The sequence below is a fragment of the Trematomus bernacchii genome, unplaced genomic scaffold (assembly GCF_902827165.1).
Source record: "Trematomus bernacchii unplaced genomic scaffold, fTreBer1.1, whole genome shotgun sequence".
Lineage (NCBI taxonomy): Eukaryota > Metazoa > Chordata > Actinopteri > Perciformes > Nototheniidae > Trematomus > Trematomus bernacchii.
This window is the reverse complement of record NW_022987801.1, coordinates 2,369,568-2,396,385: the sequence shown is the minus strand read 5'-3', so window position 1 is coordinate 2,396,385 and position 26,818 is coordinate 2,369,568. Positions and strand designations below refer to the sequence as shown.

Below are 26,818 nucleotides of genomic sequence, written 5' to 3'. Positions count from 1 at the left end.
TAAATATTCACAGCCACTTCATAAAACTGTTTATCCTCGACTCCGGTTTGTTTTCCAACCGCTCCATTTTTTATTCCTGTCAGAGCAGCAGTGGTTTTTCTTTTTCATTATTGTAACCTACAGTACGACACACTCACACCACAGAAGCTTTGTGTGGTTGAGCACTTAAGCACTGCTGAATGAAAAATTCATTTTAAAGCGACAACACCTGTTTCAATGTGTGGTTTTCCGGGAGTGGTCTTTGTAGTTTTGCATTATGTAAAACATGTATATTTTATATCATTGCCACATGCCTTGTTCCACGTCAGCTGCCTGAAGGGAAAAGACCGACATACAGAGGTTTTTTATCCAGTGACTCGTGAAAAATAACAGTTAAAAATACAGTAATGGGACTCTTTCAATCCCGATAATAAATAACACATAGTTTTCACAAATGTCACATAAATGGTTTCCTTTTGTTGCCATGCCAACTTGGCTGGCCTTGGGAACAAAATACAACATGAAGCAGAGAAAGCTGCTTCTTGTCTTACACACACACACACACACTTTCACACACTCACAGAACATACACACAGACATCTTCCCTCAGCCTCCCAGCTACTTAGCAGTGTGACCATATGAGGAGTAAAAGAAATTGAATGACACATTAAAATATGAGCAGAATGGATTAAAAAACGGATCAAAGCCGAGATAAGTGAGGACATTTGAAGATCACAGCCAAACCAGCCGGCCCACCAGCCTTAAGAGGCTTTAAACACCCTACATCGATGCTTTCTCGCCTCCTGCGTTTCCGAGTTCACAATGATTTTGGTCCTTGTATTCTAAATGAAAATGTACAGCCGTGTAACCCAAGAACATATGCCATAGGAAGGCCATGAGAGGGGACGATTAAATATTCAAACACTGCGACCCACAGGCTTCAAGTCTTTGTCCTGTCCAGTTGATTTTGTTTGTACTGTGCGGGGTTGCTGGTATGTTATTAAATCCATGCCTTTCGTTCGTGGCGCAGGCACAGAGATCTTATTGCTATAACGGCCAAGATTAAAAACAAAACCCCCACATCCAGAAACCTAGATAGGCTCTATGATGTGATCGCAGCTGGAGGTCCGAGGGAGAGATCAATCAAAGAAGAAGAAAAACAAAATATGTTCACGCAACTCTCTGGAGGTTCTGCCCAACCAGAGGCTAGCAGCAGGGATGAGAGCAGGAGGAGGATGCGTAGAGGAAGCCTATGAGGTCAAAGGCCGAAGAGACTGTTCGTTCAGTCTCTGTAATGGATCCAGTCTTCACGCATATCTTCTGTAATCTTTTTAACTCCCCTCCCTCCTTTGCCTTAGCGTCTAAAGTTTGTAAGAGAAGAAGAAGAAGAGTTGTTGATTGTGCTGTTGTATTAACGGTTGGAGCTGATCTCGATGACTGTCTGGCCTCTTAAAAGGCTCTTTGGACGCCTGACAGCGGATCCCATTATGTCATTATGGCTCTCTCAAGGACTTTAAGTGGCATATGTTAGGAGGAGAGAGCAAGGAATGAAAGCAAGTAACATGATGCTTTACCAGTGTGATACACACAACGCCTACTCTGTGCCTCACAATAGGCCCCGATATCGCCACTTCCCTATTGAGTCCCAGTCGCACATAACAGATTTTGCTTCAAATAACCACTTTCACCTAAAAAAACTTGGCGTAGAAGTGAGCCAGGTCCTTTAGTAGATTCCTCCTGCCCTCAAGTCCTAAGACTGTTTCACAGACCAGAGAGGGCACATATTCAAGTTCAAGTCCAGATATGTCTAACCCCCTTTTCCTCTGATGTCCCTCAGTTATTGTTATCCCAAACTCTGTCTGTACGGGACAGGAGAGACATTGACTCAAGAGCAACACAGACTTTTTCCAACAACCCCACCAACCAGGTCCCATTGTCTCAAGCTTCAGGATGGGTAGGACAATGCAGTCTGTTGGGCACTATATTCCAGTCTCTATTTTTCAGTCTGCGAGGCCTGGGTCTGTGCCGATCGAGACCCTATCTTTGTGGTCCGGCCTTGAGTTCCTGCAGCGGGCTTTGAGGTGGAGGTGGACCGAGTCCCTGATGCAGGGCCGGGGGCTTGACTGCGTTGCACTTGAGGATGCCGAGGCAGGACTGTGCGCATGGGCTGCTGGATGGGATGTGTCTGCTGCTGAGGCCGGAGCTGGTAGCCTCGACGGTAGCGCAGTGATTGGGAACGTAGAAGCACCCGTGTGTACTGGACCTCTGGCATGATGAGCTTGAGGCAAAGCTCCTGGGCTTGACTCGAGAACCCACGGCTGAGATTTACCGGGAGGTCGTAGCCAACAATGTCAACTTTCCCACTAGGCTGCCAAGGGCGGAGATCCTTGTTTTTGATCTGTGCTGCCGATCGGAGAAGCGGCATGCGCCCTCCGAAGCAGCTTCTCATTAACCTCTCCTGAGCCTGCCGGAGGAGTCGCACCTCCCTCGCCACACAAGCTGGACCCAGAGCCGATAGTTGGCGCCACAATGAGGCGTTGAAGTGGTCGTACAGACGTGCATCTAAGGAGTTCCAGGCACGGATCTTTGAAGGAAGGCCCGGCGTCAGGCTCCGCTTTGAGCTTGGCGTCCGCATGTTGAGTTTAACATACAGAATATCATCCAGATCCCAAGAGAGGAGATGTCGTAGGAGAACCAGCGACTCGTCAAAGTACTCAGCAATCATCACCAGGGAGAAGACTCTGTCCACCTCTGCCACAAAGCCCCGCGCATACGCCTCATCTTTCGCTGGGCGGTCCTTGTCTCCGCCCAAGTCGAAGGTCAAGGTGTTGCGTGCGTACATGGAGTCCTTCTCATCCGGTCGGTAGTATTTCCAGGGCTCCTCCAAGAAAGCCTCAAGGGATCCGTTGGGAACCCTCTTGAAGCTCTGACAGTACTGGTTGTAGTAACTGAACAAAGACTCGAACATGGATCCCGGCTCTCTCAGGATCGTGATATAGATTGTGTCATTGGGCATCAGCCGCTGCAGCTCAGCCTTGTTGAAGCGCATGTGGCTGGTGATGATGTTCGGCGGTAGCGTGTGCGGGTGGACAAAGTGGGAGGTGAAGGAGCGCGGGTAGCAGAACTGGTGGGAGCAGGCCTGCACGGGCAGCGCCGCCGTGAGGTTGTTGCGCTCTGCGAAGCGGAAGAGCAGGTTCTGCATGGTGGTGCTGGCCGTTTTGTGGGTCTTGAGGAAGACCACATTGGTGTGCTTTGGTTTAAGGCCTGGGGCAGGGTGGGAACGAAGGGCAGGACAACCGATGTGGAAGGCTTCCATGGTCCTAGAGACAGAAAAAGAGAGTGTATTAATTTATTTGAGGCTTCATTGCAACAGGCCATGGAGTGTTAGTGTAAGAGACTAAGGTGTATGAAAGTAGTCTAGTAATATTCAGTGTACATGCTGAAAATAGAAACGTGGTATCAGAAACTAAGAGAAAGAATAATGATGAGGTATGTTTGAATTGTTTGTACTGCATGCATTCTTTACCTATTCAATATTTCCCAAGAGCATGTAATTATGATAATGATTTTAGTCCTATACTCTAAGGAAGATATCCGCATCTGCAAGTGATCTTGAAAAGTCACTTAAGGGCCTGACATAAAATGTCATCCTTTGCATCTTCTTATTCCCAATATAGTGGGGTAACAACAACAAAAAGATGTTTTAGGAGTCCCAGTGTAGCCAAATTCTAATCAGGATGAATATTCATGATACAATTTTACCTTAGGAAAAGAGCTGAATCTGACAACACAAAAAAGCCCAATCACACGTCCATATTGGGTGCACACTGAAAACTCTCACACTAGTATTCCCTGAACACAGAACTAAAGTGTGGGATATTTAAAAGGTGTGGAAACAATGTGTGAAAAGTATAGACACTAAGGGCAGAGCAATAACAGAGACTCCAAAGATGGCAATGTGAAAATGATTTTATTAGCAAAACGTTGAGTTGAAAAGGGTACAAAGGGGCTGTCAGAGATCTATGATCTCACTACTTTTATAATTGGTCCCTCGACCACTTTGGCAGTGCATCTGCACTCAAACCCTCCATGTCTGAGAATTATAATAGGACAGTCCTGCTATACATTTGCCTTGAAAAGACAGACATCTTCATGGTAATTAGCACCGTCTGAACTTACAGAGAGATAGAGGGTATATAATGTGAGCGTTTGCATATGTGAGGGCGTGTTTCAATCACTCACCAGCTCAAGTGGCCCCCATGGTGCAGCAGGAGACTGACGGTGCTGATGGCGACGAAGACCAGGAAAATCTTCTTCTGCGACATCTCTCTCTCCGCTTCACTGGGACTGCGGGAGAAGAAAGCGATCATGAGTTAAGGCAGAGAAGGAGAAGGAGGGCAGTTGGAGGTGTAATGAGAAAGCGAAAATGAGCATGAGGTGGAACAAGAACGGCGGTGAAAATGGGCGACGGGGAATTAGGGAAAATGAGAGGGGGGTTTAGAGGGAGAAAAAGATGAGAGGTAGCAGAAATGAGTGAAAGGACGGGAAGAAAAGGGAAACGAACATGGTAAGGAGGATTTACTCCGCAAATAATGGCCGGGATCCATTAGCAAAGGGTAGCGAGGCTTGGCTTTTGTCACTCTAATAATGTGCTGAATGATACCTTCATTACCTTCCACAGCTGTAATAGTCACACTCACAGTTACACCTTTTTATACTCAAACTGTGGACAGATGGGCAGGTACATTAGGTCCTGTCGGTAATGAGGGACATGCACATGAGAAAAACTAACAGCACTTCACAGTGAGAGCGCTCCGTGTCACTTGACCCGCCACGACGAGATGGAACCTGGGAAGGAGTCCAAGCCTCTCTCGGCGGCATCTCACTTGCATAACAACGGCCAACGTCTGTCTCCTTGATTACACTGTCCTGTTAGCGTCCATGCACATGCCAACAGCCACGATAGCCAACGTTTTTGTTACTCAAAGCAACATGCATACACCAATTGGTGGAGTCATGGTAGGGGAGCATGAGCGCATCGATTTGCCACTTAAGTAAATGGGATCATTAAGGGTTTGCTGCACAGGGAGGGACATTTCATATTGGTGTTTTGACCAAGACTCATGCAACTTGCTTTCAAATCAAATAGAACTGAAGCATATTTCTAAGTCTACTACTAATTTAAAAGATGCCTGTTAGTTTCTTTAAGCGCCAAAGATGATTTATTCTAATTGCTTCATTGTTGTTTTACAAAGAGTCCCACACCTCTAAATATTAAATGAATAGTGATACAAAACCTTACATTTGGGAATCTGGAAAAAGCTAAGTTACACATTCTTTATAATGACTTAAGTTATTTAACATATGACGTAAATAGCTTGCAAAAACTTAATTTCAATTTGTAATGACATGATAGGACATACAAAATACATGATAGGACATAATTTTCTGTGAAAACTAAACAACTGTGTTGAAGAGAAGTGAGCCCCAGGTTCTAAGCACAATCAAGATGTTTCCCAAAGACTAATTAAGCATTCAACAAAACTGACAGCTGACCTTGAGTTGAGTTGTGGGAGATTAAGAGAGAAAACTGACGTAATTGTTTTCCAATCCCAAAACAGCTGGGATTGCGATGCTTCGCTGGTTGTGCTCAGCAGGAATGTGTGTTGACACATATGTGTGCAGACACACACAGATGCACAAAAACACTAAGCCTCTATTAAACATGCACTCATGCACTCACACTAATTGATGCACAGATTGCCGCAGACACGGTTTGGTTGTTTTTTGGCTAGTTAATCTTTTGTTTTTGTCAATACAGAATGTCCTCTGCCGGCTTCATAATTGGAACACAATCGCATCGTATATTTATCTTCATAACAAAAGGAAGTTGAGTTGTCATCGTCCAAATTGATTAAAGACTGAGGGATGAAAAGACTCCGGAAGAACAAACAGTGATGCAGTATCTAGCCAAGTAGAATCCATTTCATTATTTCCTTTATTCCAAAAATGTTTAATCCAACAGTCAAAATCCCAAGTATATTTAATCTTTTAATCTGCAGAGACCAAAATCGCAAAGAAAAATCGGCCAATCTTCCAATTTTTGGGGGTATTTTGCTTTTTAACTTACAAAAACAATCAGTCAATTGCAGGAAACTGTTACCAAGAAAACTGGAAAGACATCGAAGCAAGAGACAGGAAATTCAGACGGCCATTTGACTAATTGTCCATCACATATCAGACTCATTTTAGACATATAAAAAGCTCACCCAGCAAGACTAGAAAAGTACTTCTTAGCTTTAGGCCTAGGCTCCACGGGGACGAAAACGGGTTGAATCCGCATATTTCTCATGCGTATAGCCCTTTAAGCTCGACGACGCCGTAACGGAAACGTAGAAACAGACCCCGCAAACGACAACGGGTCCAAAGGTGGATAGATCTGGGAACGGAGCGCTCTGGGGGGTCCAACGGGGCCGTGTGGTAGCCTATATGGTCATCCGTTTCATAGCCCCGCCTCTCCCCGCCTCTCCCCACCTCTGCTGCTCACCCCCGCAAAAGTACACTGCACACTGAATTCAGATTATTTATCTTTATCTCATATGGACATAAACGCGAGTGAAGTCTAATCTGACGGAGACACGCAGCTCCTCCCGCTGTGATGCAGCGGGAGCAAAACACACACTTCAAGTCAGATCATCACCCTTAGCTATTTTAATTACCTCTCAAACTACCTAAACTAGTTATAAATATGTTTATTTTTACTGTCGGGTTTACTTACTGGATCAACTGCTGCATGAGACAGACACTGACGCTGTCAGAAGAGAGGAAAAAGAGACAGGCTCCGTGTATTTTATTATCATATATCATTATATCGTCGTTATTCATTTGTTTTAAAGCTCAATAAATAACAAAGAAGACCTTTGACCGGCACTTTTATAATTTTGTCCGGAAGATTTAAACTTTAACACACGTTGACCGGCGAAAAACTCTGCGCGGTTCCCTCGGCCCCCACCGCGGAGAATAAACAGAAGTGCAGCCATGACAACCATTCTTCTTCGCTGCTTTTGTGGAGGAAGTTGCTGCTTTTGTGGAGGAAGTTACAGCGCCACGTACAGGCTCGGCATATGTACTGCAGCTTTTCCAGCGGTTGGATGTAAACGGAGCTGTCTCGTGTAGCAAGACACAATCCGGTGTATATTGCGTGTGGGCGGAAGGTATTTTGCGGTTGCGTTTGCGTTACTCCGATGCGTTTTGCCGTATGGGTTCCCGTGGAGCCTGGGCCTTAGTGCAGGGCTTATTCTCCCAATGTGGGTTTTTATATGTAGCACGCTAATATTCTGCAAGACTCGGCACAAAGAAACTCACGGCACTTTCAAGGTTGGGAAAAGGTACCGTGGTACTATTAATAAATAAAAGTTCTTTCAAAAACATGTTGTTTACATCGGTCTGGTTTTGTCTGAGCAGTAGGAGATATTAGTGTTTTCCTCCCTTAAGAAGAAGCCAATATATCTTGTACACAGAATGAAAAACAACCCCCAGTCACTTGAAAATTGCCTGAGCTGGATAATCCATCGCATTAAACATGACATTTTAATGTGGATCTGCCACAGCACGTGTTTTATATCTTCGAGTCGACTGTTTTCATATATGTGCCCTCAACACTTCACCCTCTCCTTATTTTTAATCACCTGACACAGACAGGAGGAGATTAATGATGTAATCTCTGGAAAACATTTCGCCTGAGCAACTTTCTTTTCACATCCTTTTGTATTGGCAATAAAAATCCCCAAAAGCCCTGAAAATGTGTTCTCACTGAAATACAATATGATAGGTGAAGGTGTTGTGTAAAAATAAAGATGAAATTCACTCTATTTGGCCAAAATCTCAATGAAAAGTACTCTAACTTTGTGGGGCTGTTTGTTATGCTAAATGCTAATTTTAGCACGCAAAAGGCTCAGAAAAAGGTAGCTAACACGGTGATGCTAAGCAAATACAATGCTAACCATGTTTATCATCATAGATTAGCATATTAGCATGCTAATCTTTGCTAAATAGCATTAAACAAGTACAGCTTCAGGCTAATAGGATTAGTTTTGAACATATTTGGTCATGAACAAATGTATCTGTTGAGGTTTTAGGATGTGTCCTCCGCAAACCATTAAAGTCTAAACTAAATATTTGTTTTGCGACAATATTTAATAGGATCATTCTAATAATGATATACTCAACAAGTCAGCAAATTACCTGAGTTTATTCTACAATTATTTTTACAATGATATAGCAAATTGCATGCAGAAAAGTGGCTATAACATTTGCGATAAAGAACATAACATTTTGAAGACCCTTTTTGGTTATCAAGTGATGGAAATTGTAATAAAAAGTTTGTATTCAACCATCACAGCGACATAAAGCCCCTGCATATGTACGTCTATCCCTTCTAGTGGAAGTGGAGCAGGATGAACTTTTCCTCACTATCCCAAGAAATGTCACCTTTTCCAGCTCGGTCAATTACATTTAGTTACACTGGCCTCCTCGGCTGGAGGTTAGGTTGCATTTGCATAGGAAAATGTCACTGCAATATCTGTCTTAAATTAAGCTTTAATGAAATCCTTCCTGATTCAGTGAGTAGTGGGAGGCAGCAAAATGAAGCTATGCAGGCAGAGATGCAGACGGCTGTTTCTTATCGTAAGAGGAGCTGGTGTGTGTGTGTGTGTGTGTGTGGTGTGTGTGTGTGTGTGTGTGTGTGTGTGTGTGTGTGTGTGTGTGTGTGTGTGTGTGTGTGTGTGTGTGTGTGTGTGTGTGTTGTGTGTGTGTGGAGGTGGATCATGTGTCACAGAGAGTTAATAAGAAAGGGATTTAAGTGGCTTTCAGCAGACAGACTCGTCCTCTCCCCTTCATCCACCCTCATCTTCGCCTCCCTTCACCTCCTCCCCCTCTCCTCTCGTCCCTCCAACACTCCGGCCTCTTTAATTAAAAAGGTCTGATTAGGTTTCTCTTACGGTCGCTGCAGATATGAAAGCAGAGTGAGAGGACACCTGATCCCCCTGTAAGCGGACAATGATTTAGACAGATGATATGGACAGGAGAGAGGATACCTTATCTTATTTGTGTATTGATTTAATGATTAAATGAGAGATTATCAACAAGCAGGTGTGTATTGCAAAGGTTTTCAACACACAGCGTGTAGGTGGAAAAACTAATCCTTTAATGCGGATCCCAGAGTGGATTATCTGTTTTACATTGTAGTCACTCGGCAAGGATTTTAAATGAGAGCATTCACTGGTTTTTTATTAAATGTTTTAGACTTGGAGGTAAATAATTATAGGAGGCTAACGTGTAGGATGGTGGAAGAGAACTGGTGCAGTTAAACGTTTTAATAAGAATAAATGCTGGGTTTTTGAGGCATGGCAGCATCAGCAGTTTTTTTGTTTTACCCCAAAAAACAGCTATGGATCTATAATCATTTGAGTGTATTTAAGGTTTAAAGTCAACCTCCAAATTAGTTGAAGTTATATAAACCAATTTACAGTTGACAGGGTTGCATATATCGCCTTCGATTCAAGATACTAATTCAGAGCTTATTATAAATATAAATGATTGTAGTAAATACTTGTAGTATTTATGAGCAAAGACTTGTCAAAATGGGCCAATAACTGACATTTTTGACTTTTCATATCTTAAGATAAATAAGTGAATATTTTTTGTCAGTGTCACATTTTGGATTTGACTTGATTTCAGGACACTGGATCTGTTTTTTAGGGGCTGTATGGCAGTATGATTGGCAGTCTGTGTGGCATCGCCTGCATACAAACACCATGCGATTGCAGATGGAGGCTGTGTGAAGGAATTATTCTCACCTCTCTCTTAAATTCTACCCGCAGGTGATTCAAACTTTATTTCCTCTCCCTCTCCCTTCACTTATTTTCCGTCTGTCTCCTATATCTATCTCTATCTCTCCCAGAGGTGTCTTCTTTTTTTTTTACACAACGCTGCTTCTGCCTCGGTGTGCAAATGTGGTATTTCCAAAATGTCAGCTGTTATGAATCAATGAAAGAGGAATGGAGAAAGTTTTGGAGTTTAGTCTCCTGCAAAGTTTGAGTGAGTCACAGTCTCAGAAAATACAGCAGTGAGGCTAACAAATACAATTCAAAGACATGTAACACATACACACACATAGTATCAAAATAACCCCGACATGAACTACATGATCCAGGAACAAAAAATAACAACTTTAGTCCGCAGATTTTCACAACAAACACTTTCCCCCCCGAGTCTTGCTCACACAAACACACACATGCACACACACATGAACACACACAGCCTGACTTAATGAGCGTATATAGGTAGCTTCATGCTCAGTCCTCGGGGGCAACAGCAGCTGCTACGCTCTATGATCCTGTCATGTGCACTGATCTCCTATGATAACCTTTGACCTCTCCTAAGGGACATTTATACCTCAAATGATCTGTAAGGTTTTACAAAAATAACACAGACACACAAATCCCCACCCCCCCAAGACTGTAACTCACACTGTATTTTCTTTGTGTGTATTTCTCCGTGTCAAAAACAGGCCAACATACCAAGCCATGACAAGTGATAGCTTTTGCACATATGTCAGTTTGTCCCAACTTTTCCCCCTAAAACACACACAGCTGTTCGGGGCCAGGCCAACAGGGAGAGGACCCAAAGTATCAGAATGACTGTCGCTGCGGGACACCAAGGGCAAAGCCTGATCCAACACTGTAGATACACACCAGCACACACACTACACTCTCTGACCGAGGGGTACATTAGCATTAGCGCTGCCCTTCAACAGCAATGTGGAAGATGCTAGTTTATGTTATGCTAGCAATGGAAACGATCAAGCCAGCTCAAACATCTTGAAACGCACCATTATAATATTAATGAGAACAGTGACAAGAAGAGGTATAAGGGTCAGTTCACACAAATTACTACTAAAAAGATTGTTTGTGTAGCAGTTTTGAGACCTCACCTGCACCATATCAATTTAATGTAGGCTAAAAGCATTGAACATTCACATTCAAAGGGCACTTGACATTACATTTGCCTAAAGATCGGGAACACATTTTAAAGTATGGTCAAAACTGGCCTGACAGATATGCTGACATTTATTTAGTCCTGGATCCTACACTTCCCATAATGCAACTTTAAAGACTTCTTAGTATGTCTTTACTCATTTCCCAAAAATGTACAAAGCATCTCAAAAGCCCCAGAAGATGTTTCACAACTGTTTTCACAGGCTGAGTAAGTACTCACTGTGTCTAGTAAAAGTGCCTCTTAAAAAAATGCACGAGTGACTACACTCTTCCATAAGTGGGTCTAAAAGGACCCGTATTAGAATAATATGTGTTTTTATGCAATTTTTGTCATTTTGGTTAAGAAAAATCTCTTGTATAATATTTAGTATTATATTTTGGTTCACACTAGAAATATTTTATATTTAATTTTTTACTATTTATAATTTTAGAAATTTCTTTTACATTTAGAAAAAAAAACGTTTTCCCGTAGGATTCCATAGAAAATGCATGCGGGTCAGTTTTGACCCACTTATGGAAGCTTGGGGTACTAATACAAAAACTACAATTTCTTAAAATGTAAATTAAAAATGTGAATGGCATGATATCCAAAACATGTTTTTTGAGGAATAGCTGGAATATGAAATGATACATTTTTTTAATTACAAAGATACTTCAAGAAAACCACCTCACCGGGTCCAAAAAGACCCACTTATGGAAGCTTGGGGTAGTAATGCAAAAACTACAATTTCTTAAAATATATAAAATGTAAATTTAAAATTAGAATGGCATGATATCCAAAACATGTTTTTTGAGGAATAGCTGGAATACAAATACAAAGATACTTCAAGAAAACCACCTCACCGGGTCCAAAAAGACCCACTTATGCATCTAAGGGTTAAACAAACTATCTCTACAACGACTTTGACTACACCCTCACATCTGTATAAATCCAATTGAGAAGGTACTGTGCTGCCAAGGTGAACTGACTCGATACAGTGAATCTTGTTTTAAAGCCCCTTCAGTAGCGATCAAGCACCCATCTTTGTGAAAAGTGCAAGACACTGAATCCCCAAGGGCTGCTGAGGTACTGACCCCTGAGTGAGGGGTCGATAGGTATTACATCTGATGATTACTGTTCACAGGGAGCAGGGACTCTGGCTCACTGTTGTTTGAAAGGCTTAGCATTTCACGAGGTGACATTGTTGGAGAAAAAGAAGAAATGACAACTGGACAGGCGGTCGAATTTGAGCCTTTGCCGGTAACAGCTGCAGCCCAACGAGGATATTTAACATCTGCAGCTGCCAATGTTTTACAACTTGAAGACAAAGACTTCCTTTTTTCTTAATGATTTGCCGAAGAGCGGGACAGTAAAAATACTAAGACCTTTTCTTAAACTATGCAACACACTCTGGAGAGCTACTGTATGAATCATGGGGAGTGTGTGTGGGGGAGGGGGAATAAAAAGCATGGTTTAACTTCTAAGAAATCCTCAAAGGCTGTTCTGTGCCATCTAGGAAATCCGTGTATTTTCCGGGAAGGCTGTTTTTCTTACGTCTGAGCTTCATCTCTGAAATCCTCCAATTTAATCTGAGATATGAGGCTTAAAGTCATTTTCCACAGTTGTGCCGCCATGACCGCCTCTTTGCTGCTCCACCATTCTACTGTATGCCATTTGGTAAAGCCAGAGATATTTATAAACCTATCTCATACTCGGGGTTAGATGGGTACATCAATGCACTATCATGTTATACGTACCCAACAAGATACAGGTTCCTAGCAGCATAAAAGAAGTCTGAAAGGAGTATGAGCTGCAGCGGCGTTAAAAGCCCTGAAAACTTTTTCAAAGAAGTCCTTCATGAACACACTGTTATATCTGTGTATTGTCTTCTCACAGTCATACATATTAAATGATACTTACAGGCTATTTCATACTTTTTTGAATAGCAGTTTAAGGTCTTTGTGGGGGAAACTTCTTCTGAAGCAATGGAGACAGGACACGAGGAGAGCTGGAGCTTTGATGGCAAACACTGACGGTTTATTTGGAGCTTCGGCCGGAGAATTCACAAGACATGTCACGGGCCACGGTTTGACCACACGGTTGAGATGCCACAATCAATTCTGAAGAACCTTCCTGTAGCTCCAGGTTTTAACTAGTTCAGAGTGTAATAATCAACATTCTTCAATAGATAGACTAAACAGCTGGTGAAACTGAATCACATTTGTTGTCGCTTATGGCTCGGGGTCATCTACACCCCGAGAAGGATGTGTTCCAGGTGTCCCACAACAATAACTATCTCTGACCGAAAGTTGCCCGGTCATAAACTGGCAACATCAACAAAATGCTAGGGCAGCCCTTCCTTGAGGGAGATAGCGGCTGCTCAAGGCTGGGCATCTGCGTCAGAGGGCGAAAGGTAAACATGAATACAGAATTATTCCCTGACAGTCTTATTATGCTTCAAAATGACAAGGTAATACGACTAAAGTGTTTCTTGCAAATGTATAATCAATTAGATGCTGCGTCTTAACCAGGGAAAAAACGAGTGGTCCAGGAGAAAGAGTGTACACCACGATATGAATTGTGTAGCAACGGTCCTACTTTTTGTCGTGTATAAACAAAAGAAACAGCGATAAGGACAGATTACGACTGAGAGGTCGGCACTCGATAGCAGCTGCATCGGTATGAATCAGACAGAAGAAGACTTTGTAGGAGCCCTGAGCCGAAAAACATCACAGCTTCTGCCTCCTTCTCTTATCGCTCTCTCCCCACTGTCTCCCTCCAGTCCTCATTACTTTAATCTGAACCTCATCGACTCCCCCGTCCGCTCCACTGGGCTTTTCCTCCTCCATCTTCCAACCCTTTATCTTTACAGTAAAGGTAGTCTCTGGCCAGTGTCCCCAAGGTGCTTTTTTTAAGCATCTGCCCCACCCTCTTCCTGGACCCGTCAGAGACGAAGAAATCGAGTGAACGTCTGCGCTCGAACATGTATGGAAATGTGCGTGTACTCTCTCTCCGTGCATGTGTGTGTGTGTGTGCAGGAGTGTGTTTGAGAGTGTGTCTGGATCATTACTTGCCTGCAGGGTAGACTCCCTGCAGACCCTCAGATACAGGCTTTATCTCAACCCTAAATGACCCCCCAGAGAGAGCTGATGAGAGAGCGGCGGGGATGGATAGAACGAAGGGGGGAAAACAGGGTGAGTGAAGGACGGGGTGAGAGGGGGACAACGGGAAATAGAGAGGGAGCAAGATGAGATTTGACTAAAGACAAGCCGAGAACAAGAGAACATGGAGAGATAAAATGAAAGAGTCCTCAGAGTGATTGAGCCTTGTACTTGTGTTCTTATTGATGAAAGCCTTTTAGATCATTTCTTACTGGCAAGTGCTTTAAGCCAAATCCACGGAGAGAACAAGAGGCAGAGACAGAAAACATCAGCGAGACAATGTTCCCCTTGGCAGGTCAAATGACAAGCACATCTTTTGTTCTTTCCCTTTGCATTCAAGCGCTCTCCGATGTAATCTACAGCTTGATACGCACATTGGGATGTGTTTTGCCTCAATGACATTTTTGTAATAATGCCTGAATGATTACAAAGGTGGAGGGAAACATAGTCCCTGCCCTAAATAAAAACATCAGAGTGTATTTATTCATCAAAAGTGGATGTCGAATAGTCAAACAGCTCTGTTAAACCCCTCCATGCTAACATGTGCTTATAACCACAAACACAAAATACTCTGAGGCTGATGGGAATCCTTCAAATTTGAATTCTTGAGTTACAGTCAAAAACAAGTTTGAGGGAACACAGTGACCTAAAGCTTTGACCAGAAAATCTACCCATCGTTCTTAAATACAAGAGGATGTTTCTGCCAAAATAGAAGACATTCCCTTAAGGCGCTCTTGAGACATGGCTATTAGGAGAATGGTTTAAAAGGCATGAAACCAAACATACCAACCTCATGTTGGTAGAGGAGGAAACATCAGGGGATCACCAAAGTAGGCAATGGTTATCGTCTGTGGGAAATGAATACATCCACAAACTTCCTGGCAATCCAATCAAATAGTTTCCAAGATGTTTCCGTATGAACACCATATGTCATTCTCAAATTGGTATAGGGGAAATTACAGCAAAGTCAGAAGGTTTATCCTCTGGGGACCATGATTGTTGTTACAAAATGTCATCCGATAATCAGAACTACGCTAACCTTTGCAGTACCTGAACCTACTTTTTTGTTTGGGAAATATTGAAGGTTTTCGGACGAGAAAAATCAATTCCGTATTGAAGTACCGTAATAATTTGTAAACAACAGAGGCGACCACTTCAATTTTCTCCCGGCATCTGCCATAAAATGAACAATCAACCGGATTGTACTTATTGTAGCAGGCCTCTATACTTTGTCACTCATACGGGCGACAACAGAACGCCTCAATCGCCGCTGAAAATTGAAAAAGCAATTTGGATCATTACTACTCCATACAACTCAAAAGGCTTCTGTTGTTTTGAGGAGCAATGTGTGTGTGTGTGTGTGTGTGTGTTCAGTGGGAAACATTCTTTCAAAATAACACCCCCTCCCTTTTTATCTGCATTCATATTCTGCTCAGGGGACTCAAAGAGCTTTTGCAACTCAGCTGTTCATTTACATAAGACACAGGCTTCATCCTGGCAAACATATTTAATGTTCGCAGCACCGTTTCACCAAACTGCAGCTTCCTGCCGGTACGACTCCCCTGAACCTGCAGAGTTCACACACTAGCTTACCGGGACACCTCATACTTTGCTATTGTCGTTCCTACTACAGAAACGTAATTGTAGGTTTTTCTCAAAGCCCCCTGTGCCGCTGTTCTCCGCTTAATCTCGCCGCCAATTACTAGCGCAGAGCCGAGGGAGCCGAGCCATCCAGCAGGTTTGTTTGGACCGTAGCCTATATTGTGTTTTTTATTGGATGACAGTTTATTCTGCTGCGTTTTCTCTACCCATCTCGCAAAATCATAAAAGAGACTTCACCAGCCTGACAAACAAGCCGGGTTTAATAATCTAAACATGCCAGCTTCTCTTAGTGTGCGTTCTTCAACCCCGTGCCAAACCCCCTCATCCCCCCGTTGGGAGTATCTCAACCCGGAGAGCTTTGATTCTGCAGAAAACCCAAAGAGCTGCCTGCACGCCGCAATTAAGCAGAGACTCTGTCACGTCTGGAGACAGACGGAGCATTAAAGGCTCCTCAGCACCACAGCGGAATACCTAAAAGCTTGTTGGAAAAGCTTGTCTGCTTTTATCAGCGAGGTGCAAATGCTGCCGGACAGACAGACGGGCATGGTGGTCTGCGGTGATTAATGTTAGAAAAACCTACAGAGTGGAAGCAGAGGCGTGTACTCGATCACTGACGGAGTAATTAAGGATGCACTTATCACCCACACACTAACCACTAATGTCATCAAATAAAATCAATCCCAGCTGAGATGCACACGTGTAAATACTTATAGATCAGTTCAAACGTATTGATCACATTTCGGCCCAATACTCGATATATGCAGCCTCAGATGGCCCTCATTCCCTAGAGGCATTGTCATCCCTACATAAATGAATCAACACGTAGACATGCGCTTGTGATAATAGGATAATCAAAAATGAATCTCATCATATTTCACCCCTCTGTTCTCACCATGCTGTATTTAATGTGTGAAGCTTCTGCTAGTGAGCAACGCAAGGCATGGCGTTTTAGGGACAAGCTGTGAGTGAGAATCAAAAGTGGTATGTTTTAACTTGAAATAAAAGTTGAATACACTGCTTATTTTAATTGTAATCAGCCCGTTCCCTAGTTTCATGAAGACCGCTAGCTAACGTTAGCCACCCAGCTGTAAAGATCGCAAATAAAATCAATAAAACCCAGAAAATAAAGTCCAGATTTTACAAAATCTCTGAGGGCATATGAACACAGAGGCAGACACAGACACAGACTGTGACAAAAAGTTAAAATTGTTCAACTTTTCTGAAGGTTTATAACCAATTTACTTCCTTTTTTCTAGTATCAGCAGCAGTGAAATAAAGATATCTTCCTCATACAGTAAGGATATTAATACTTGGTTCTGTAGCAAAACCAGACCAATACATCTGGAGCAATCAACCACCAGTGACAGATGTTTAATTAGGACACACAAATCCTTGTGTTCCTGGTATATTAAGGTGCTTTGTGTGAAAAAACAACAACATCGACCACATTACAAGACAGTTACAAAACACTCTGCAATGGCAAACATTCAATAGACAAGATGGGATCTAGAAACGGACGCCATTACACCCGATGCTGAACCTTAACCCCTGCCGGCTTTACGCCTACATTACTGCATTTACAACCACAACATAGGCTAATGAGCCAATAAACCCTCATGCTTGTGCAAAAAGGAAGATCAATACACACTAGATCAATAACACGTGGAAATACTGTAAGCAATTAGAAAGTGCTTGAGAAGGTGGCGTTCTTGTCCATACCCAATTATGGCTGGGTCAAATGGGCGTCTAGTTTGTTGATTATCGTGAAGGCAAGTTAACATCCCGTTCATTACACTGATAGGAGAGAGGTCCCCGGTTAATTCTCGGTGCGTCTGCGGTGATAATTGAGAAATTAAAAAGCAAATAGGCCATAATATTTGTGGAAGGTGTTTCAGGAAAACTTCCGGAGTAATTAGAGAGTAAGGGAAGTCCAGTTCGCTTAAACCTGGACAATTGAAGTGAGGAATGGCAGTGAGTATTTATCCACAGAAACAAGCCATTTAAGAAAGTACAAATAAATAAGATTGACATCCGTTTTTACAATTTTAAGCTGCACACATGCTGCGTTCCTGTAGTAATAATAAGTATCATTAAAACAGTTAATTGCATGGTTGGTATAGCATCCATTGGGAAAGAGACTCATATTTGTGTTTAATTTCATACTGTATAATTATACAAGAGGTCATATCAAAGTATTCGTGAATATTCTCAATACTGTGACCATGAGCCTAAAGGCTGTTGACGCAGAGTCACCAATTACTGTTCTTACTAACATTTACTTAACCAAGTTCAAACATTTCAAACATCATGCTCGTAGATCCTCCTAGCTGTAGTCCAACGTGTAGAACTATTGGTTTTCTGGGAGCGCACCTGTCACACACATTTGTGAATACACGCGGTAAAGGTGAACGTTTACGTTGTAAAGGTTATGTAAACACAGTTAGTTAACTTCCTTGAGCCAAAAACAGTCTCGTCAGAAATGTATTTATGATTTCTATAGATATTACAGTGACTCCCCCGATGATAATTCCTGCTTGTTCACTCACTCCCATGTGGTTATAAGATCTTTGTGACTCTCAGCACCAGCAGAGAGGTCAGAGTTGACTCTTATAGACGGGACAATGTAAGCATCTTATTCTGTCCCGACTCATACTGTCACTTGCTGACCGGAGCAGAACAGAATGGGAACGATAGATTCCAAATTCCAGATTCTTCACAGATTGTCAGCGAGCTTTGTGTCTCGGAGAAAGCCTCCAGATAGCAGACCGCTCCGAACGGAAAGCCAAAGAGCCAGAGTTTGAATAATTAACCACAATGGAATAATAAACACACTGTTCTCACAAGTTCTCCTCGTTCTAAAAATGTCAAAAGCAGATGGCACAGTGCCTGCGGCGAAACCTTGGTGTAAAGCAATAGAGAGGCAAGAATGGAGTAAGAGAGAAAAAAAAGGAAAGGAAGGCAAGATACAAAATAAACCGAGGAGAATTTTTTGGCAGGAGCGGGAAGAAGGATAAATGGCTGACCCCGGTTTTATTTGGACTCCTTAAAAATGCATTGAGGTAAATGAGGTGCGACCAAACTGAGTAACATACAAATAAAATATGTGACTGCAAAGGCAATATAACTGTCTTTGCTTCTATTTTGAATTATATATCATGCTGGAGATGATAGTGTACATTTTAATGTATCACTGCGTCATTGAAGATAGGAAATAGGACAGTAAGGGAGGCAACAAAGCAGGTGGAAAAAACAGATATTTAGGCGGCAGATCACAGAGATAAGACAGAATGTGTTGAATTGAGAGAAAATAGGTCATCGTAAGTGGCAGAAACACCAGAAGTTGAATAAGTGTGGCAGTCCACATGGTTTTTATTTCTCTTCCCTGTCAGCAAATACGCCTGCTGCTGTCTATCCATTTATTACCATGCTTAAATGTCTCGCCACAGCTGATAAATTCAGCCGGGGACAGCTGTCATTTCAGCCCATAAAATGTGGCGTTCAACAGCTAGAGAGAGTACTTCTCAAGAAACCATTATTTCAAAAAAATATTAAGAATTTCTTTAGTTGAAAGATCCACAAATCAAGAATGAGTCACATATGACTCTCACACATCTCCATGGCTGCATTGCATCCTTTTTAAATAAGCTCTTTATGTTTGATTCTGTGCGAGTGATGCCAAAGTTGATGTTTTTGCCATTCAAATTGTAGTTCAGACCACCTTACTCCTGGGCTATTTCAGGGATCAAATATATGGCCTTTCAGCTACAGCAGAACCCACCTAACCACTAGGCCAGCCTGTAGCACCATTATACAGACACCCACAGAGGGGAAGAGACATAATATCGGGTGGAGGTGCAGCCAGGCGTCTGCAGGTGAGGCGGCAGTAACAGGGATCGCCCTCCTGCCGCCGAGGGAAGCTGTGAAAGTCTGTAATCAGATTTCACACGCCACTCAAGCATCCCAACCAAACACCCCAACTCCTGCAGTCAGTCGGAAGAGAGGATGTGTGATGAGAGTGTGTTTCAGGAAAAAAGTAAAAGAAAAATGTGTTTCTGTGAAAGAGTGTGGGTTAGTGTGGATATTTGGGGGTATCAACTTTGCAACCTGCTTCTACGTGCACATGTGTGTGTATGCGTGTGCAGTATATGTGTTTGTGTGTACAGTGCAGTTTGCGGGTATGTCAATGTGTAAATCCCGCTGCTTGCACACCTGTATTGACTGTGTTTCTGCTTGCTTTGATTTGTGTGTTCTTGTTCTTCTATCTTTGTGAGGACCATGGTTTTTTCTACATTTTAAGAATGAGGACATTGTTGCATAATAGGGAAAATTTGGCAAATTTTAGGGATAAAAATTGTTTTTTAGGGTTAAGCTTAGCCACATTTGCAACTTGTTTGTACCAGCCATTGACAGACTTAACATCGAGAGCAGAGCAAAATATATTTTTTTTTATCAAACAGTCTCCAAATAAGACACAGGTTAGCCAGCTATAAAGACATCCTAAGATTATGGATGTTTAGGCCCAGGGGTTACAATAGTACCAACGAGTGTCCTCACAACAATAGAATTGTTTCTGTGTGTACCTGTGTTCTGCTCTCTGGATCGTGCGGTTAGGACGCAGCCAGGATTTCTGTAATGGCCTGATAACAGAGACCCTCCGGCCAGAGAACAGATTAATTAAGGGGCCAGACTGGAACCCCCAGGGGAGGGCGCCCTCTGCACCCCCTGCTCCACCAAACACACACAGGGACACCGGTGTGAATAAATAAAGCCCATGTGCACATGAATAGCCAAGCCGACCTCATAAACCCACAATCACAAACATTCACACACTGGTAAGCAATGCATGGCCCAGGAACACACACAGACAGACACACACACACACACACTCTGCAGGTTGAAACATTCCTGTGTGCCCCGGTGGGCTTAGAGTCCTTCGCTAACTAACACTGGCAGGGTTTGTACCTCTCCGGAGGAAACACCTTTAGCACTTAACAGAGGCTTTTACTCGCCTGCCTGGGCAGCTCAACACACTCATTAAGTTGCTCCTGTTTATGACACCAAACATATTGTTTCAAGATGATAAAGTATGTGGAGACAACAGAGGAAATGAAAGAAAATGTATCAAAAGCAAAAAGGGAGAAAATCTCATTCAAAAACACAAGTCAATTGACTTTGCGCAGTGATTTATCACTGTTTATTTAAAATAAACAACACAAAGGATTTGCGGTAACTCCTTTCATCGCACGATCACATCTTCAATTTGAGCCGAGACTAAGATAAATAATTTTTTCTGAAATCCGGAGAAAGGAAGGACTGTTTAATTCATCACAGTGTCCAACAACAATAGCAATTCATTTGTCAGCAATGTGAAGCCCTTGAATGTGTCCGATATGAATCCTTGCCCAAGTGTTTCAGCTTTCACCTTGCCGGTTATTGAATAAGAAGTAATATGATCCCTCCATCCATCCATTGCAATACAAAGGAAGGATAAGTGTTTGAAGACTTACTCGGGGGAAGCAGCACCGATAAAAACACTATTAAAACCAAACAACAATGACAAAGTTCCTTATCATATACTGCCATTGGCTGAACACAAGCGGAAAGTGATATTGAGTTTCTGGTTGGTTATATTATTTCGTGGGAGGATTTATAGATAACGAACGGCTTGTTGTTGCTGACCCTGGAGCTGGTAGCCAACACTGTGTCTTTACTGACCCGTCTCATTGGTTCTCCTGGACGATAACGCTTTGTTTGATGTGGGTTTTATTCCGGTTAAAGCTTTATCTTTCTCTCCTTAGAGGGGTTTGTGTTTCTTAAAGGTTCATGGGAACAGCACCCCAAGGAGGGCAAGGCCAGTTAAATACAACTGCCAACTTCTTCAATCAGAACTGTGATCAACACCAACTCTACCTGCACTTACGTACCTTCGGGTTTCAGCCTTGACACTTTAGACTGGCTGTGAGGCTCAGGATAGGGAAGGATACTTTTTGACCAACTATCTATTTTGTTTCAAACATTCTGACGCAACAAACAATAACTAATAGCTTACTAGGCTACACAAATACTAGATTTAACAAGGACGGGCTAATATGCTACCGTTACATCATTGAAAAGCAGTTTTTTGATTGTTTAGCCAATAAATACAATGAATTCAAATGAAGAAACTAAAGGCATACACAAGGTTTATGAAAACAAACAAACATAGCTATTGCTCATAGATCCTGCTAGCTTAGTTGCTATATTGTATAAGTTGAGCATGAGGGACTTATCTATATGAAATATATCTTGCTGAACATAACAATACATCGTAGCAGCAGATTGCATTTGAGATGTTTAGGGAAGTAATTTGTGTTGTCTGCCCTTATTGTTCATAGTGCACAATAGTATAAGGACCAATCATCCAAGGGAAGGCTTAGCCCGGCACCTTTGGCTTTATTTTCCTAAAACAATGACGATCAGATTACATTAATATTAACAGTCCTCAAGGACAAGCTTTGGATTTTATCTGAGCGGGAGGACTCAGAGAATTTAGTTTTGACCGTAGCCAAACTGAGATGCTCTCCGTATAAATAATAAATACATGCATTTGTGTTGTGCCGAACAGCAGGGACACTGAGTTACAGGACTTTGCTCCCATAATCGTCCTGCCCAGATCATTTTAATCCAGGGTCTGTCTGCTGGAATCTGGCTGTCCGACATCTACAAGTAGATGAAAAGCTTCGCACCAAGGGCAGCTCCCTGGAGCCGAGCCCAGTCTCTACAAAACCCTCGTCCATCTGTCTTCATCTGGCAGACAGTCAGAACCACAGCTAACAATTCCAACACAATAAATAAAATTAATTTGACCAGGGATAAAGGGCGATTTGGAAAAACATTTTTTTATCATTTCTAAACAGCCTCTGCCTCTTTGAGAAGCTGATGGGCTCTCTGGGGATCCATTTGACTCAATATTAAGCCAAACAAGGAGAATGAGAGGTCATTTTCAACTACACACACTTTCTCTAAATAATATGCATCACCTCTAATCTCCACTCTTCACTGAATTTCTGTAGCCTTTTTGTGTGTGCATGCATGAGCACGCCTGCGCATCCAAATCAATTTGGTCCCTGGCCACAACGAGACGAAAAAGCACCTTTGCACTAATGCATCAAAGTTGGCCAGTGTTCAATATTGTTTGTGAGTGTGTGCTCGTACGCTTCTGTAAGGAGGGCCAGCGTTAACCCAACAGGGGATCAAGTGAATAGTGTGTGTATGTTTTTGTGTGTGTTTTTTTCCAGGCTAGCCAGGGTCAAACCAGGAGGTTTGTTAACATGGGGCATTAATCTAGCTTGGGCTCGCATCCACACGTTGCAAGATAAATGGAAACAAACACACACACACAACATCAGTACTCTGCGGCGAGCTGAGATGCCCGCAAGTACATTTTTAATCACATGCACTCTAATCACTCCATCTTAAACTGCAGTCACGACCTCGACTAATACACATCAATAAGATTCCTCATCTCAGTCACAAACATCACAAAGTGTGTCTACAGCACCGTACCAACTATGTGGAGAAGAAGAGAGACAATATCTGTGCTCCTATAAGAGTTTCTGTTTGAATGCTTTGTTGTTTTCCTGTGTACAACTACTTATGAGAGTCTCCTTTAGTTATTTTCATTTATTTCTGTTTTCTGTTACCACTTTTCTCCCCAAATCAACATCAAGAGGTTTCTAAATCATGTCATCGCCAGTAAAAGGTCATCTTAGTAAGCTTGGCATGTTGAATTAAGGTTAAAAAGCTTATCAAGGGGAATTAATGACTGCTTTCTGCAACAGTTAGGACTCCTTATGATATATAGTCTTTATCTAGCAAACCTCCAAGATATCCTTAATTTAAGACTCTAAATTGCAAGGATTGGCGTTTTTTATTGATTGTAAATTGAATATCTCTGGGATTTCAACTGCTTGTTGACAACACTATCGATTTCATCCTGCCTGATTGGGCTCTGGAGAATTATTCCTGGAATTGTTGCCCTTCTTTCAAAATGAACTCTTAGTTATATAGTCCTGCTGGCCTAACAGCCCAAACATTTGATTTACGATGTTGTGAAACAGAGAAAAGCAAGCAACAGATCCAACTTGAAGTGTTTTTATCAATTTGCAAATGTTTCTACTTCCTGTAATCCTGCTTTTTAGATATTTAGACAACATTAAACATTCAACTCCAAGACAACTGCTGCAACAGCCTGACAGTGTTTTTGGACACACAGAGGATTTTCTGTTACATACCTTCTGAGACCTTTGCTTCTTGTGGGAAACTGTAAACACAGTGTCTCTTTTCTGGCCCGGGGCCTGAAAACTACCATCTTCAGGGACAGTACTGTGCAGCCACAGAGCTGCTGTATATCATATTGTATAAATAAAGTCTTTTCCAAGAGCGCCTGCCTTTAAAGGTCGCTCTCCGTCTAAAAAGACTCTTCTGATGAGCTCTAACACAACCATGCAGTGAATCTTAGTCAGCACAACACACTTAATCATATTGACTTTTTCAAGACGTGTGTGTGCCTCTATTTACGAGTGTGTGTGTGTGTGTGTGACTGTTCTTTCTAAGCCCCCCTCCCCTTCTTCTTCTTTGTTATTCCCAGCATTGCTATTCTCCAAACAGAGCTTACATTCATCACTCCGTCTTGTGCCTTTCTTGCGGACATGCCAGGAAAAAAAGAGGAACCTTTTCAGGTCCGTTATTGTAAATGACCTGCCGCAAAAAGGGATTATTAAGTCACCTTCCCTCCTTTCTCCTAACCTACTTCCTGAAGACACCGAGGCGGGACGGATACAAAGGGAAGAGATAGACAGAGAGATACAGGACGGGACTGAGCACATTTGGTTATGATCAAATGGAGCTACAACTGATGATTGACATCCTCAAACATATGCTCTTTGAAATGTAACAAAATGGCATAAAGGGGTTTTCTTCAGGTTTGTGCATCTGGGGTAAAAACATTGTCACATCATCATTTACGGCACATTTTGAGTTGTCTTTGTAATTCTGTAGCTTATCCTGACATAAAAGGACTTTTTGGTTTGTTTCTCGTTACCAAAACGGAAGGATATGCTGGACACAAATGTTTTTAGGACGTGCTACATATACATACAACTGACATGGCTTGATTGATCATCAAATCTAACTTTATTTATAATGCCCTTTTCAAACACAAAGGTAACTAAAAGTGCTTCACAAACCAAACACAGACAAGAAACATTACTGTATCCCGCTTTCTAGGTAATAACCAGAGTAACACATAGCTTTGTGATTGAAAAAGAAGACTTATGCAGGACTGAACAAAAAAAAAGGAATGAAATAAGAATTGATGTCCATGATGCTCTGCCTTATTAATTCATCTTAATGCTGATTTGATCAAACAAGCTTAATCACAGTGATTTTTTTTTGTTGATTCTCCTTACACTGGTTTGTAGCATTCACCATCAATGACTATAATACTGCTTCATTCAACCTGCAATATGCTGCAAATGCAAACATGAATGCCACACAATCAATATATTGTAACACCAAACAGGGTGAATGGAAACAACTTCATCCAATCTGCACCCAACGCTAAACCAACCAATGGAGAGGAATCAGATGTGCTTTATGGAAACTATTGAACCGATGCAACAATTGGGGACACTCCATCCAATAAAGCCCCAGATATAAATAGTTGGATCATTAATTGTGTCCCCCTCTCTCTCATGATGTGCGGTTAATCTTCGGGTGCAGTTTAATTAATTTCCCGACATAGGTGTACACACACAATCATAATCTGATTGAACAGGAGAAATCAATCATCCGGACAAGCCCAAGGCGCTCAAGGAGACGATCCCGGTCAACACTCCCCCCTCCTCATTCTCTCTCCTCATCCTCAACACACACACGACGCTTGTAACAGCACATAAACATTAAAACAAATCTCCTCACACTGCGAGATGTGGGGCAGATCAGATTAATATTTGGGTGAAGGAAATCACTCCGCCGCGCATCTCCAAATGGCACACATGTCGCGGAGCAGTGAACGCATCTTCCTGAAGACGTGCATAAAACCGCTTTTATGAAACACACATAAACATCTACAAAAATGCTCTAAACCGGTCTCAGTTTTTTCCTTCTTTCCTCTAAATTAAGGGATTAAAAGCTCCATGTAGGACAGCGATGCTGATGTAACACAATGGGAACACGCCGTCACCCACCTTTGTCATCCCAGAGCTGTGATGAGCTGTGACGGTCGTGGCGGTGATTTCTTCCCCGCTGAAGAGCTCCGTGTTCCGGCCAGCCTGCTGCCGCTGCCCCCGCTCTCCTCTCCTTCTTCGGTTCCTCTGTTTCTAATTCTTCCCTCTTTTTTTAAGGGGAAACCTCCGTTCCTCCTCCTCTTCTTCGCTTACTCTTGGCTCTTCTTCATGTGTTTGGAGTCGCCGGTGATTCAGGTGTCGCAGTCAGCGAGGCAGCAGATCCGCTGTCTGTCATCTCCTCGTGCAACTAAACGCCGGGAGACTGTCGCCCCCCCCTCTCTCTCTCCCCCTATGATGCGGGCTAGCACATATGGTCCTCTCTCTCTCTCTCTCTCTCTCTCTCTCTCTCTCTCTCTCTCTCTCTCTCTCTCTCTCTCTCTCTCTCTCTCTCTCTCTCTCTCTCTCTCTCTCTCTCTCTCACATTTACGCACATGGACCTTATCCTGCTCCTCACACACTGTCTATGATATATAACATTTGCCTGGAGTGACTCACTGTAATCCCATAATGACTCATAGTGAGGGAAAAGTGGAAACAGAGGTGCTTTTTCCTGACATAGGCTAATGCACACAACTACAGCCAGTCCAAACTAAACATTTCTCCCAAAAAGGTGACACCCTAAATATTACCACATTACATATATCAACAAAATACCAAACCTGTTAGGAAACCACAAAGTGATCTAGCAGTGGATTATGCTCAGAATTCTTTAATTCGTCCCACAGAGGGGACATTTACATTGTTACTGCAAAAGTATAGATGGAGACCAAA

At 42.5% G+C, this 26,818-nt stretch overlaps 1 protein-coding gene across 1 annotated transcript; it reads right to left on the bottom strand.

Annotated features, from left to right (window-relative positions):
* gal3st3 (galactose-3-O-sulfotransferase 3) lies at window positions 1-26,248 on the bottom strand. The gene is made up of 3 exons (XM_034150206.1): window positions 26,009-26,248; window positions 4,222-4,326; window positions 1-3,299 (listed from the first exon to the last, which is right to left on the bottom strand). The coding sequence occupies exons 2-3, from the start codon at window positions 4,302-4,304 to the stop codon at window positions 1,973-1,975; spliced, it is 1,410 nt and encodes a 469-aa protein (XP_034006097.1). The 5' UTR covers window positions 4,305-4,326; window positions 26,009-26,248; the 3' UTR covers window positions 1-1,972.
* Between the last annotated feature and the right edge of the window lie 570 nt (window positions 26,249-26,818).

Excerpts from the sequence above, each read along its gene's own strand:
- gal3st3 (XM_034150206.1), bottom strand. The coding sequence starts at position 4,304 with ATGTCGCAGAAGAAGATTTTCCTGGTCTTCGTCGCCATCAGCACCGTC. Across the intron at positions 3,300-4,221 it reads CATGGGGGCCACTTGAGCTG|GACCATGGAAGCCTTCCACA; the intron begins GTGAGTGATTGA and ends TTCTGTCTCTAG.